At 41.5% G+C, this 16,191-nt stretch overlaps 1 protein-coding gene across 2 annotated transcripts in view; it reads right to left on the bottom strand.

The window, feature by feature from the left end:
• HECTD4 (HECT domain E3 ubiquitin protein ligase 4) overlaps window positions 1–16,191 on the bottom strand; it is a 241,288-nt gene that overhangs the window by 100,073 nt on the left and 125,024 nt on the right. For both annotated transcript variants that reach the window (XM_089676997.1, XM_089676993.1), the window contains exons 29-38: window positions 10,346–10,521; window positions 9,360–9,495; window positions 9,083–9,224; window positions 8,768–8,934; window positions 8,440–8,586; window positions 5,827–6,011; window positions 5,300–5,453; window positions 2,011–2,291; window positions 516–705; window positions 269–350 (exon numbers count right to left, since the gene is read on the bottom strand). In XM_089676997.1, coding sequence (XP_089533123.1) covers window positions 269–350; window positions 516–705; window positions 2,011–2,291; window positions 5,300–5,453; window positions 5,827–6,011; window positions 8,440–8,586; window positions 8,768–8,934; window positions 9,083–9,224; window positions 9,360–9,495; window positions 10,346–10,521 — 1,660 coding nt within the window. The remainder of the gene's footprint in view (window positions 1–268; window positions 351–515; window positions 706–2,010; window positions 2,292–5,299; window positions 5,454–5,826; window positions 6,012–8,439; window positions 8,587–8,767; window positions 8,935–9,082; window positions 9,225–9,359; window positions 9,496–10,345; window positions 10,522–16,191) is intronic.

The following is a 16,191-nucleotide window of genomic DNA, read 5'->3' on the forward strand; positions in this document are numbered from 1 at the left end:
ATTCAGATGTTATGGTCTCAGCAGCAAAGTTAAAAGATGTGCTGTTCATTGCCAGGCAATTGTTTCTCATAATTCCTGCTTACTATGAACATGACACGGAGATCAAATAAGAAAAAAAAAAAGTGTAGAGTAAGTCATTTACTTCAAAACTCAAGAGGCAAGCAACCATTTACTGCACATTTGTTTAGGCATCCTATGTGCACCTCTATAGTTCTCACATTGTACATACAAGCATGTTCTTTTTCAATTGAAAAACAAGAATACAAACTTTGGTCATATCTCGATCCATCTTCACAACTTTTTCCATGTTGGCACCAGTGCCAAGACGAAATGGTCGCCCTTCTGAGCTACTATAAAATAAAACAATATAGCAGACTTTAGAAAAAATGGCATAAAATACAACTTTGCTAAACATGCAGATTCAAAACACAAAAACAAAAAAAAACTAAATTCAACTGTATTTATTTTGTAAAAGTAGGAAATACAATTAATGGTTATGGCACTCCTCGCATTACCTGAGCAAAGGCTGCAGGACTTCATGAGAAGACTGGTCTTCACGTTTGTGGATAAAAATGGACAGTTTACCATCCACAGCTTCACTCTCCTCCCCAGAATCCTTGTCACCCTTCTGGGAGTTTTTGGGACTGGCTTTAGATAAACTGCTATCTGGTTCAGAGGCAGTGGGGGATAGAACTGTCTGACAACCTATAATACAAAGCAGAAACTAAGCTCGATGTCTGCCTTCAAAATTACTACATTGGTTAACAATCTTTCCTCCCCTGCAGAGTGACAAGTCAATGTAAAATTAAATTTGCTGTTTTTTCATTTTTCCTAGAGCTGTATGCAATACTATCTAGAAATTTGTCTAGTACAAAATACAAGGTATAAGTAATCATGCTATTACCCTAAAAGACAATGTCATTTTTTTTACCCTTTATGCCAGTGAGCGTGCACAAAAGAAATGGATAATAGATCACATATAACTAGCATGTCGTCTTATTATTCCTATATATGTCCTCCACCCCTTCAATACCACAAGTGGCCAAAATCAGAATAAGAGGAAAAGTGTCACCTAAAGAGAAACAATGAACAACGATAACTTTGTTGTAGTTCCAAGCAGACAGAGATTAGCCAATCTACCTACACCAAATGCAGTAGGTACACTATGTTCACTCAAAAGTGCTCTATACTAAGCAACTCCATTTCATTTGGTGACAAAGTCGACAGCACGTGACCAGGCAGTGTATATACACAACAGCTTTTTGACAATAAAACTTCCAAGAAAAAGTGCAGCCAAGTTAGAATGTAAGCACAGACTTAATGAAGTGAGAGTGAGCTTGAAATTAGAGAGTACAACAGAACTGCTAAAACAGCCTAAGGCAGGGGTGTCAAACTCCATTTCATCATGGGCCATATCAGCATTATAGTTGCCCTCAAAGGGCCGGTTGTATCTGTAAGGCTAGATGTCCAGGGCACCTCACCCCCCATTACAACAGATGTCAAGAATTCCGCACCCTCCTTATCACCCCCTTTGGGGGTAGAGCTGGAAAGCAGAAAGTGCAGGGTCTGGAGAAGGACCAGAGTGGCATCAGTTACCAGAGTTTGCTGAATGCGGAGACCAGAGGAGGCAGAGATGAGGGGTTGCTGCAGCTGCACTGAGATGTGTAGGATTTGGCAGAAAAGTTCTACACTTCTCTGCTGCCGACTGCTGAGACAAGGTGAGGGCGGTGACAAGGGGGTACCCTGCAGGAGAGGTGCAAGGGCCACATGAAATAGCCTGGAGGGCCGTATTCAGCCCGTAGGTCTTGTGTTTGACACCGGCGGCCTAAGGACTAACGTTTCTCTGTTGTATTACCTCAATCTGTCACAGTGTTAATGCCAGATGTCACTTTAATTTCTAGCATACTGTAATATTTGTAAGCAAACCATCAGAAATGGTTTCCAAAAATAGTAATTGGGATTGTTTGCATTTGATATTATTCCAACAAAGTAAAGTGAGTGCACATTTACCTGGTACCACATAATCAGCCAGCTTAGCCAGAAGCAAAGATGCAATCTTAGAGGCCGGGTCACTGGGATCTTCCTGCTCACTATTCAGTGATGGCACAGAGTAGCTCCATGGAGGAAGCTCTACATTTTCACAATCCTCCACACTCATGAGTGGCAGGGCAGCTCGGCACAGCTGAAGGATGATTAGGACAAGTTTTGGAGAAGGACGCTGATCCAAAAGTAGTGAAAGAAGCTTGGACACACAAGCTGGTTGGCTAAGTATTGCCTTCCCTATCTGACTCCTGTGTAAATAAAGTAAAATGAACAATCATTTTAAAACAAAAGCTAGAAAAACCTGCTAGATGATTTAATAATTTCTTAATTTAAAAACTGATCCCCATACATTAACATTTTTAAAGCATAATAAGGTATGTGTATCATTAACTAGTGTTGAAAAACACTTCTGAATGCAAATTATTCTCTTTTACAGTAAAATCAGTGAAGATCCAAAAAAAAAAAACCCCTGAATTTTTACGCACATGTACGCATACGTGCAAATATGCTCAAGTACTATACAGTCCATTTTCTGCTAGGAATGCCTGATGTTGATACATAAAGTATAGTGTGCAAGTACGCTAAACCACAGCTAAAGTTCAACTGTACAAACACAGCCACAGCAAAACAACCTTTAGGCCCGGTTCACACCAGTGCGATTTGACAGATCAAAGTAGCATGTCAAGTCGCACTCTATTTATGGCTATGGAACAGGTCAAATAGGTGCAACTGAGTCGCACCGACTTTGGAAAAAGGTTCCTGTACTATATTTTGCAATTTCATGTGTGACTTGCATTGACATCTGTGAATGAAGTTGCACAGATGCCGACAAGCCACACATGAAGTCGCACTGATTGGAAGTTTTGAAATTGCACTAAAGTAGTGCGATTTCAAAGTCGCATTCGGTGTGAACCAGAGCTTAAATAGGTTAAAAAAAAATGTTTTATATGCAACAATGTTGACAAATCTATTTGTAAACTGCTCAGGCTATACAGACAACATATCTTGTAAGTGATCCATTTTAAGCTGGGTGCACACACAGGTTTTTTTCATTCAAGCCTCTGGCTGAATGTAAAAAAAAGAACAAAAAGAAAACCTGACAGATACCCGCATAAACACAAGCGATGCCAATGCAGGGAATTCTCTCACTGAGACATTGTATTCTGACAAGCGGACTCCCCTCAAACTCTTTGCCATTAGCTCCAAGTGCAGATCGAATGTTGGTTTTCAAGCATGACTGGTCGAAAGACTGTTTTCAGCCATTGTGTACCAGACTTTATGCACACTTCCAACTCCAACAAAAACTTGCACTCGGCTACACATAAAACAGAATCCACGAGCAGCTCAGATGTGTGAGAAATCAGAAAGAACCAGTATTGTAATAATAGAACCTGGTCACGTGACAAATGCTGAGGTATCGATCATGAGGTCTCCTCCAGAGGATCTTGCAGACTGATGTCAGGATACTCTTTAGGGCCTGTTAACAGCTCTGTCTTGTAAAGCGCAAAATGCAGTTTATGAAAGTGTATACTGCTTTTTTAGTGCGTTGCATTAAAACACAACACACAATGCATTTTACATGCGTTTTCCTCCCTGGTCACCTGGGAAAAATGGACACGTGACTCAAAAATGCGTGTGTTTTTGGTGTACATCCAGTGACTACAATGGAAGGTACACTATATTGCCAGAAGTATTGGAACACCTGCCTTTACACGCACATGACTTTAATGGCATCCCAGTCTTAGTCTGTAGGGTTCAATATTAAGTTGGCCCACCCTTTGCAGCTATAACAGCTTCAACTCTTCTGGGAAGGCTGTCCACAAGGTTTAGGAGTGTGTCTATGGGAATGTTTGACCATTCTTCCAGAAGCGCATTTATGAGGTTAGGCACTGATGTCGGACAAGCAGACCTGGCTCACAGTCCCCGCTCTAATTCATCCCAAAGGTGTTCTATTGGGTTGACGTCAGGACTCTGTACAGGCCAGTCAAGTTCCTCCACCCCAAACTCGCTCATCCATGTCTTTTTGGACCTTACTTTGTGCACTGGTGTGCAGTCATGTTAAAACAGGAAGGGGCCATCCCCAAAGTTGGGAACATGAAATGATCTAAAATGTCTTGGTATGCTGATGCCTTAAGAGATCCCTTCACTGGAACTAAGGGTCCAAGCCCAACCCCTGAAAAACAACCACACACCATAATCCCCCCTCCACCAAACTTTACACTGGGCACAATGCAGTCAGGCAAGTACTGTTCTCCTGGCAACCGCCAAACCCAGACACATCCATCAGATTGCCAGACAGAGAAGCACGATTCCTCACTCCAGAGAACACGTCTCCACTGCTCTAGAGTCCAGTGGCGGCGTGCTTTACACCACTGCTTCCGACACTTTGTTTTGCACTTGGTGATGTAAGGCTTGGATGCAGCTGCTCAGCCATGGAAACCCATTCCATTAAGCTCTCTACACACTGTTGTTGTGCTAATCTGAAGGCCTTTAACTCTGCAGACAGTTGGTGACTTCTGTGCACTTCAGTATATGCTGACCTAACTCTGTCATTTTACATTGACCTACAACTTCGTCGCTGAGTTGCTGTTGTTCCCAGTTGCTTCCACTTTGTTATATACCACTAACATTTGCCCGTGGAATATTTAGCAGCAAGGAAATTTCAAGGATGGAGTTATTACACAGGTGGCAACCTATCACGGTACCACGCTTGAATTCACTGGGCTCCTGAGAGAAACCCATTCTTTCACAAATATTTGTAGAAGCAGTCTGCATGCCTAGGTGCTTGATTTTATACACCTGAATTCAATGATTTGGAGGGGTGTTCCAATACTTTTGGCAATAGAGCATATGTGTTTTTGGTTCATTTTTCACACACTACACAGAAGATGCAGCAAACAGTAGCTTTGTAAGGTGCAACACACAGTTAAAAAACAAACAAAAAACAAAGCAGTGCACATATGTGAACAATTTTAGCGTAGCAAAAGCACACAGGTGTGAACAGGGCCATAAGCAGAAAAGGGCCAGTTAGCAGCTCTGCCTGAACAGACTCTTGATGTCAGTCTAACAAGATCCTGTGCCTGGGCATTGGTGAAGCAGTTGATTAAAAAGAAAAAAAAAGGTAAGGTTTCATGACTAACTTATGCAGCCAGCATATTAAAATAACATGGTTTTACATTTTTCCATTATAGGCAGTCTTTAATTTATGACTTAAGGCTAAGAACAGTGAAGAACTCATTAGTTAAGCACAAGTTACCTAGAAAGATCATTCAGAAGACTAAGAACATCTTGGAGGGCATCATTCCCAGCAGCCTGATTTCCACAGCATTCTGTAGCTCTTGCAAGATGGTTGGTGAGGAGAGTGGACACCTGTCGAGCCAAACCTGAATGGACCGCTTCTGTTGAACCACCTTCAACGTTCACCGCAAACAAACAAAAAAACAAATAAAAAAAGAAACACATAAGTTTACACAATAACAATTATCATACCCAAAGCCAGTATTGAGAATATTTTCATAGAACACATACATCCTTTACTAGCAAAGCAAAACACATGAAATGTGCATTTGCTACATCAGGTAAATGTGACTACTAATGTCTAACCTTGTATGTACATACCTGTATGTAACTGTTGTGAACACCAGGGAGGGGGTTGTATACAGGATCCAAGACATAGCTCATTATTTGTAATATTTAAGATTCAGCCCAGATCAAACATGTCACATACAGTGCACAATATCATACAGCTTCAACACTAGAACACAAAATATTAACTGTACTAACCTTCTTCCTTCTCCCATTCCACACATCTGTTTGCCAGGACCTGGAAAGCTGCCCATGCCATGGTTGCCACTTTTTGTTTCTTGGTTTGTTTTTCACTTGAGCTTGACTCTGCCTGATTGCTGAGGCTACACAACCTATCCATAAGCTGAACCAATCCACTTCGGACCAGACATTTTTCTTCACTCCTTCCAAGGAGAAAAAACAAAACAAAATAAAGCAGACTGTTACAGGGTAGAAAAGGGGCTACTTTAATTGAAAAGGTGACCCAAAGAAAAATCTTAAAAGACAATGTAAACATTCCTTCCCCCAATTTGTGTTTTTCACCTGCATAGCTGTGCATTGGTCATGTAGTTGCATGATGTAATTTGTTGCCCTGTACACACAAACTATAGTAGAGAAAATCTTCAAATGTCTGTGTTAGCAGTTTCTGTTTGTGTTAAAACATTTCATTTGGCATGTCACTGCGAAGGTTAATGCGTGACCTGTCTGTCTGTAGTGTGAGAACTGACATTTCCTGTAAAGAAACTACATATCCTACAATACCTGGGTCTCTAGTGCTCTCTCATCTATTGCACATGCAGGTGAGAGATAGAGAATAATAGATAATTCGATATGACACAGACACAAGCCAGCAGAGCATTCACAGACTGAGGCTAGGTTCCCACTATTGTGCCTTTGTGCAGGCATGGCAGCTCATTCATTTGAATGGACTGTAGTGCCTGCGTTTCATGCAGGAAAATGGTTCCTGCAGCATTTTAAAAAGACAATTTCCCAAACCTGCAAATGTGGTGCGTTTTTAGATTTGTGGGGTACCATTAAGAATTAATGGCAGAACTGTGCATTTACAAAAAGCAGTGCATTTTGGCTGCGGGTGTTTGCAGGTGGGGAAACACCTGCTATTCCTGCACCCAGAACCACCCGCAAGAGTGTTAACCTAGCTTTGCAGAGGCCTCAGGCATGTGGAAGATGTTTGTTTTTTATTGCATTCCCACATTTGTGATACTGCACAGACACGATGGCAAAGCATGCATTGAATGATGTGTGACATGGGAGAGCAAGTTGTTCTGTCCTCTAGGGAAAGGGTAGCTAAAGCAATACATGGACATAGGGGAATTGATCAGCCTTGACACTACAAACTGCAGCCACAACATGTGGTTCCATCATTACAAGGTAAAGCAAACAAACTGCACAAGGAATATAACTACACGAATACCAAATAAAATAACAAAACATTTGAAAATGTACAATGCCTTTAGGAATATTAAAACATACTTGCTATTATTGTGCAAAGGAAATATATGGACTCTATATTCAGTTGCAGTTCAAAACAAAAACTAAGCTTTTTGCAACTCCATTTCAATATAGTACCGCAATTTTTACTATTCCTGGTAGATTCATTTGCCCACAATCTAGGTCATCCCTAAATCCCATGCATGCCCATTGTATCATTCAGCAGAAGCACAGGCATGGCCTAGATATAGGAATCCCTCCCCCCTTCTGCAGGTGTGCTCTATGGCTGACTCAGCTTTATATACTAGCTGAACAATTTTCAGTAAGCTTGGAGGAAGGGCTATGAACAATATATGTGTAAGTAAATCAGTCTTCCCTCAGCTACTCTACTCCCTTTCAGGAATCCTGTACAATAACGGTCTGGCATCAGTGGAAGGAGGTAGAGGTGGGCATCTGGCCAAAACCCCCATAATATGGATTTCCTGAGCCACAAGTTGACCTCGGTGTCAGTGCAGTACCCTCCCTATGCCAAGACAATCAGCAGTTTCCCCCCAGTCATCTGCTATCATTGTACCATGCAGAGGAAGTCTGAACTCTGTGTTGTGTCAGAGGATTTGATACAATCTCATATGGAGCACTGCAAAGTTAGCAGTAGCCTTTTTCTGCTAGGCATGGTATTATGGCAGAGAGCAGTTCTCAAATGCTGGTGTCATATTAAGGGTCATAGTGATTGATATGCAGGATGTGACAACTCATTCTGTACTGGCCCAAAACTTTTCTGAGGAGCTCAGGGGAGAAGGCAACTTACGAACAACAGACACAGAACTGAAAGACAGGAGGACGCAGGTTCACTTTGGTCAGGGACACAACATCTGCCTATGTATTCACAGGGCTTGGGTTAACATGGGGACACAAATACATAAATCATCTGGAAGGGGAGATTGTAGCTGCATATTTCAGCACAACTCAACATATGCCAAACTGTTCTTCAGGCTGCGCATGCGCAGGGAAGATTTCTGTACAAATATTTTGCATTCCATTGCTTGGGAATGGAACGTAGGAAGACTAAAGAACAGTAGGTTGCAATCGAGGTGAATTCTACATTTTGATGTGTGCAAAGTTCCACTTGAAGTGTCCCATCTCAAAGACAGGGTACATACCCTGTGCCTTTCAATGAAGAGAAATGCAGAATAGTTTATTGTGAAATGCTTTAACTGGCTGTAAAATGACATACATGAAACCTCTAAACAAAGGTGGCCTTCCAAATGGGTTCTATTTGATCCAGTTTCTACAAAGAAAAACCTCGGTGCTTATTGCAGATGCCAAACTGTAATTTTATCTAGATCAGTTCAACAGAATCATATCTTAGATAATTAATCTCACCTTGTGTAAGGTATAGTACACAAAAGACCGATGCTATTTGCACAGGCGATGGGATAGCGAGCACACAGTGACACCACTGAAGTCATGGTCTCCCCAAAGGCCTCCTGAACTTGTTCCACCATTCCACCACATGTCAACTCCTCAATTCTGTTATGAAAACAACACTTTAACATCACATTATGTAAAGGTTATTGAAGATAACCTTTTAGCATTTTAAAAGATACAGTGCAACATTAAATGCATCAGTCTAATCTCAGCCGTAAATGAACATGCACTTTTCAAAATTATAAAAAAAAAAAAAAAAAAAAAAAAAAAACAAAACTCCAACCTTGGCCCTCCTTGGAGCACCATAGTTACAGGCCCAACCAAATGTGTTACACCTCCAACCCGAACAGCAGCAGTCAGCAATTCCCTCATGTGCACCAGGGCCTGTTTTCGTGTGTTCCCACGGCGCCACCGTGTCTGAGCAGCAAGCAAAAAGCTACTGCTTGATACCTGAAATAAAAAATAAACACGTAAACTCTGGTATGGTTACTTAGGCCAAATGTACATACAAACAGGATTATGTAAGAAAATCATCAACTCTCAAGCTTGAAAAGTCAAGAATGTGCAAAATCATTGTGCAGAGTACAGGATGACATACCGCTTGGTCTGGATTGGTGCCAATGAATGCAAACAGCTGACCTAGCAAGACACTGTAAGTTGGCTTGTCCCGGCTGTCTTCAATGGCCAGAGACTGCAGCAATGTGAAGGAGCTGCTCCTGTGGCTAGTTACATTACGTCTCCTGAAAAATACCACAAATTTTGAAATGAAAATTTAATTGTTATACAAACTGTTAAACACAGCATCATAAATTAAATTTAGATAAATTCGCCTTCTACATATACTAAAGATCATAAGCATTAGGAACCATATCTACCTTGAATTTGATCTGTTAAACTCCAAGTCACTGTTCCCAATCATTTCCAGGTCAGATGGCGCTGACATACTACGGAGAAACACTGGCTGGCGCATTGCTTGAGATATTGCTTTGGCTTCCGATATAGATTTACAAGCTGAGAAATATCCAAAAGCCATATAAGAAAGTGTTTTACAAAGCGGTAACAAAATTAGAAAATGCTACTGGGGGAAAGGGGGGGGGGGGGGGGGCTGCAGGGGACACACCAAGGGACCAAGGGACAGGTAAGTGGCTGTTTTTTTTTTTTAAAAAGTCAGCAGCTAGTTTTTGTAGCTGCTGACTTATTTTTTGACAGCGTGAGTGGAACTCTGCTTTAATGAATTTCTCGCAATAAGGTAAAAAATGTCCCAGCAGTTGTTAAGCCTCCTCACCCCCCATAGTTACCTATTTCGATCCCATTTTGATCCAGTACTGCTCGATTGTAGCAATGTGCTCTCTCTCCTCACAGGACATAAATCCTGTGAAAAGGGATTGGGAGGTGGAGCCAAGCAGCATTGTGTACGTTTATGGATTGGCAGCAACTTCCTATGGGGGTGCACAGAGAAGAGGAGGAGCCAAGAGCGTTGGCGGGGGACCTCAGAAGAGGAGGTTCAGGGCTGCTCTGTGCAAAACCATTGCATAGAGCAGGTAATTGTGACATTAATTTATTGTTTAAATATAAAAAAAAAACAAAAAAAAAAAACAAAAAAAAAAAAAACGTAACAGCTTTAATTTTTAGCCCCCGCTGAACCACACAATCTGCCTGACAGATTTGGCTGGCCTGGACAGATGCCATCCACTCAAATTTTTGAAAAGCAGAGAATCAATTTTTTGAGTACCAAATACATATGCCATTCTGCTATTTTTATATTTTCATCTTGTACCCTAGCTATTTGATATCTGAGTAATTCTAAATGAAACTTGGGACCAACGGGGGCATTACTACTTAAGTTAAGTTTTTCAAATACCTGGTGGCTCTGTTGGTGTGCCAGAGATGCTTCTGGTGATTCCAGACTGTGCTGCAATTGTGACGTGCAATAGCAGCTCTGCACGGTTCATCAAACTCTTCACCAGTGTTTTTGTTTTTGCCATTGGATGTGAGGGCTTCTGAATCAAAGAATTCACCTCTTGGAAAAACTTTTCTCTGAGGAAAACAAAGATCAGACCCTAATGAAATAGGATTTTTGGAGCCACTGTAAAACCTTGCCTTGAGGGGCACTGACAGTCAACCTTCCTAATCAAACTGCACCCTACAGGAGGACTGGACCATGGCTAACAAAAAAAAAAAAAAACTTTACACCACCCCAGGACAAACCCTTCCACTACCAGAACACCTCAATTCATTTATTTACTACAGACAATTAAATAGTGCCAATAATTTATGCAGTGCTTTCCATAATATGCATTTACTTGAGTCCCTGTCTTCAAGGAAATTACAATCTAAGCTCCCTATCTCACATGGATATAATGTGCATGCTAGGCCCAATTTAGATAGGAACCAATTGAACTAGCAACATGTCTTTGGAGAGTTGGAGAAACTGGATTACAAAAAGGAGACCCATACAATCCTAGGGAGAACATGCTAACCATTTCAGTCTTTGCAGATGACAACAAGCTGTGCAGTGGAATAATGTCCTTACAGGATGTCTCCAATTTACAAGCCGACCTCAATGCACTGTTTAATTGGGCAACTATGTGGCAAATGAGGTTTAATGTTGATAAATGTAAGGTTATGCACTTGGGGCCCAAGAATATACATGCATCATACATACTAGGGGGGTACAACTGGGGGAATCAATGGTGGAGAAGGATCTGGGAGTTCTTGTGATCTGTATTAAGATCTCAAGCTTACTAATGGCATGCAATGCCAAGCTGCGGTTTCTAAAGCGAGCAAAATCCTCTCTTGTATTAAGAGGTATAGACTCCAGAGAGAGATATCATTTTACCTCGGTACAAATCATTAGTAGTACCTCATCTGGAATATGCAGTTCAATTTTTGTACCAATTCACAAAAAGAACATTGGGGAACTGGAGAAAGTAAAAAGAAGGGCAACCAAACTGATAAGAGGCATAGAGGAGCTCAGCTATGAGGAAAGATTAGAGGAACTGAATTAATTCTCTTTTGAGAAGAGGAGTTTAAGGGGGAATATGATCAGCAAGTATAAATACATCAGTGGTTCATATAGTGAATTCGGTGTAGAGTTATTCACCCTGAGGTCATCACAGAGGACAGGGGGCACTCTTTACATCTGGAAGAAAAGATTTAATTTCCAAATACGAAAAGGTTTCTTCACAGTAAGAGCTGTGAAAATGTGGAATAGAGTTAGTTCTGGCCAGCTTACTGGATTCTTTCCTAGATACACAGAATATAACTGGATACTAAAACATTTATAGGTAAAGTTGATCCAGCGAATGTCAGATTGCCTCTCGGGGGATCAGGAAGGAATTTTTTCCTCTGAAGGAGTAAATTGGATCATGCTTTGCTGGTTTTTTGCCTTCCTCTGGATGAACTGTGGGTGTGGGTATAGGATTATAAAACTTTTTTTTTTTCAGCCACACTATAATTCCTTTCAGATAGTGAATTGGCTGTGATTCAACCTGAAGACCTAGTGTTGCAAACCAGAAGCACTAGGCACTACACTTCCACTGTGCTGCTCAGATCTAGTAGCGTGTGCTATGACTGGAAACAGTGGAAATCAACCCTTGAGACCATATTGTGGAATGATGGCCTGTGTCACCTAAAACATGCAGAAAGAGAATCCTGAGCATCCTTACAAGGTCCATTACCCAGAGTCTTAACATAGTCTCGTGCCTATGCAGGACCAAAAAGGGTTCCTTGCAGGATAAAGCCATCAGGTCAGACAACCGCCTCAAAGAGGTGATGGCTACAAGAAATGCCACAGTTCGGGTGGTAATAGAAATATAAATGGTTTCAAAAGGTGGTTTCTGAAGCAATGACAGAACCAGGTTTAGATACCAGGGAGGCACAAGGGAACGGACAGGGGAAGCTATATGGGATATCAGTTGCACAAAAGCCTTAATCAAAACAGTGAGAGCCCAACAGTCTCTGAAACAGAACAGAAAAGGCAGGTACTTGACCATTGATTGTGCTGAGAGGTAGACACTGGTCCAGATCCAACAATGGGCTAGACAGAATTTGCCTCATGGAGAAACACCTAGAGTGGATGCCCCAAAATTCGCATCAAGTGAAGTATACCTTCCATATCTGATCCTAGCTTTGCCATTAAAACCAGTAACCATGAAATAAAGTGGTTAAATGGTCCTTGGGACAAAAAACAAACTGACAATCCATTAGAGCCCACAGTTTTTGCCAGGAGTCTTACCAGGTTGGCCTACAACATCCACATGAGTCAGTCCAGTGAATCCAAACTTTTGAAGCAGAAAAACATTTCAAGGGAGGAAAAGAATAGACCAAGGTGTACTGATCCCACGGAGCAACCACAGCATCCAAAAGAGAAACCCTGTATTTAAAGACAAACCTTTCCAGTTTTTGTTGAACCAGGAGGTCCACAATCAACACTCTCCACCTGCAACTAAGGGTCTGGAGCACCTCCAGGCATAGGAAGCACTCCTCTGGGCCCAAGAGCTGTCAAATGAATGAGTCTGTCTGCTGATTGCCTACTCCAGGAATGTATAAGACTTACAAGGTTAGGATGTGGCATTCTGACGAGGACAGGACCTACCCCCTTTTGGAATCATGAACCTTCTGGATCTTCTTGATAATTGATGCGTGCCACTGCTGTGGCATTGTCCAACTCAATTGAGATTTGGCTGACCCTCCAGTAGGTTGGGTCCAACACAGTAGAGACAGCCAATAGGGTGCCCAGGACTCCTTCCAAGCCCAGCAGGTTAATATCCACTATGAGGATTCTTCAAAAGACAGATAAGGAAGAACGTCTGACCAGATTCCCAAATTACACTGTTCAACAAATTTTTATTTTTTGCCAGTTTTGGAAACAAAAGGATCCATTTCTTAATGAATTTCACATTCTGAGTTCAAATATAACAATGCAATTTGTCAATTGGCTCTAGTTTTTCTGTAAACGGAAAGTTTTCTACTATAGGCGTAATGACTACATAATGCACAATAATTATATAGATAGATGTCTTTCCACAAATATAAAGCAAGTGATATTGACTACATAACAAAGCCTAAATGGCATAATATATTGCATAGGATTACAAAGAAAAAATATAGCCATAAGCTAAGTTGAATCATTTTAATACTTAGGATTCTCACTAGTTTTGTCTTCAGTTTGTGTCGGTTTTGCTTCTCTTGGCTTTTCTCTTGTATTCGAGGAAAGGGCTATCTCTTACAACTGCACGTGACTACACGCTTCAGGTTCTTCCTCACTTGACTCAACCACGAAGGATTCTGGTGCTTTAGGAATTGGTAGCCCCTCTCCATGAGGAACTGGACGTATTGCCGATGGAATATTTGGATAGTGCACAGATAACTTTTTCTTCTTATTTAGCCCTTTTACAATTGGAGGCACCATACAAAAGTAACAATTACTAACATGATCTGTTGGCTCTCTCCAAATCATTGGCACAGCGAAAGGCATAGATGCCTTTTTTCCATTCAACCATTGCTCCAGTGCTGTCCCACAAGAATTGCAGCATATATGTGGTGCCCAGCTCTTGTCCTGGTCTCCTATCTTGCAGCCAAAATACAAGTTGTAGGCTTTCTTAATCACTCCTGTTATCCTCCTTTTTTGTGAGATAAAAGTTATTTCACCGCAGATATAGCAGAAATTATCTGCTTTATTCACACAAGTTCGAGGCATTACTGAGTAGCCTATATAAGCATAAAACGAAATGTAAAGACGCTGTCGAACTACAATCAGCTACAGATACTGCAGCTTTTATGCAGTGAAGTGATGCAATTAAAGGCTAATATTGCATCATCTCAGTATACATGCAATTTTCTATTGGTCACCAGTATCAATTGCGCAATATGCAGCTGAAGTTGCATCATAATTTTGAATGGCTTACGTCATTAGATGGGTGAATATATCATGGAAACTAGAGCCAATCAACATTTTTTAGGGTCATTTTCGTTTTCAGCACCCCAAAATTATGTAAGATTAGCTAATTTTATGCCCAAAACTTTTTACCTGTTGAACAGTGTTACCAAGTCAGGAACATCCTGAACCTTGATGATACACAAATCAGTCCTTCCAGAGGCCATATTGACTAGTACCATGATGACAGAATGTTGCACTGTATTGGTTTGGAGTGAAACTGGACAAATGGGGTTGCTCTGAAAGAGTCTGCCAACTCCTGGACTGGAGTGCTTGAAATTGGACGGTCTAAAGTTTCTTCTGTGGAATAAACATTATGGCCTGATCTATGTCCAGGTCTAGACTCAGGTACTACATCCGTTGTTTCCAGTGACAATTTTTGATGGCTTAGGATTCAATCCGATCAGGGAATGCGAATAAAGCACAATAAAGCTAATACTGGAGGTGAACACCCAAGAGAGACCAAAAACTGATAGTGTTGGGGCCCTACAGCAAAACATAGCAAACACTGATACACTGGAAGGAAAGGGACATGTCAACAGAAGCCAGAAAGTCTCCCTAATAAAAGGGAGGTGTTGACAGATTTAGTGGATTCCATGCAGAATATCTGGGCTTGCATGAGCTTTGAAACTCAAGGTAGGGCAGATGTCCCATTTGGGAATGGTGAACAGGTTGGAGTAAAATTCTTGAAACCGGTTATAGGAATTGGGACAATAATCCCTTGGTCAAGAACACCTGAGAGGGCTTGATGGAAGTCTGCTAATCTGGGCAGTGACACAGGTAGGTTGAAACAATAAAGGAAGCAGACAACGATTCAACCCTGCAATTCCATTCATATGAGGTATAATCATATACTGGTGTCTTGCATCAGCAGTGGCCCAAAAAGCTACCTAGCAAAAAAAAAAAAAAAAAAAAAAAAACTGAAAACATGAAAAAGAGGCTTACATGGTGGTCCCACAACCTGTGAAAAATAGATGCTTGATGCTGAAAAATCTACAGAACTCCAAACAGCTGTGGGAGAATAGGCTCAGGTAGGGAATGAAAAACTCATTCTCTGATTCAGGGTTTCTAGAAAAAAGGCAAAATAACCACCCTCAGCACCGTGGAAGAGGGAGGGAGGAATCCCATAGATGGATGGCCATGAAGAAAAACAAAAGAAGGATCATTTTTTTAAGGGTAGACATGGCAGAAAGCAATAGAGGACTGTCCTGACCCCACCCATAAGAAGGGAAAAAAGAATGACATACTTTCAAGGTAGGACATGGGGAGGGGGAACAACATTCCCACAAAAGGTTAAAGGAAGAACGTCAGGAATGCAATAACTAGCTTACAGCATCCTTTGTCCCAGTGTACCAGAAAGAAAAAGAGGACTCCCTAGAAGAGATAGGGGGAGCCAAGGAAGAACTACGGCTACCAAGGGCAAAGTGTGTGCACTGTTCCCATAGAGGACAATTTAAGGGAATAAACCCCAAGAACACAAAGCAAAGGCTCTGCATGGGCAAGAGCACCCGATGAAGGTCACAGAGTGACAAAGGTTGCAGTGGGTGACGAGGAGGGGCACCCTCTTGCAAAAAGTGCATGGGGAGTGCAGGAGCCAAAGCGCTAGGAAAAGGACATACAAGGCCGAGCCAACACCTGATGGGTACTACAGTCTAGGTGTTTGGCAAATAGCTTCAGGATGGGGAATGAGAATACGCTAAAATGGAGTTCCCTTCAAAAGACCAAGTAAAAACTAGCACATATGATAAATTGCAGAGAGTGAGAGAAAC

Source organism: Staurois parvus, unplaced genomic scaffold (assembly GCF_062004578.1).
Source record: "Staurois parvus isolate SC_StPar_1 unplaced genomic scaffold, SC_StPar_1.0 ptg000014l, whole genome shotgun sequence".
NCBI classification, from domain to species: Eukaryota; Metazoa; Chordata; class Amphibia; order Anura; family Ranidae; genus Staurois; species Staurois parvus.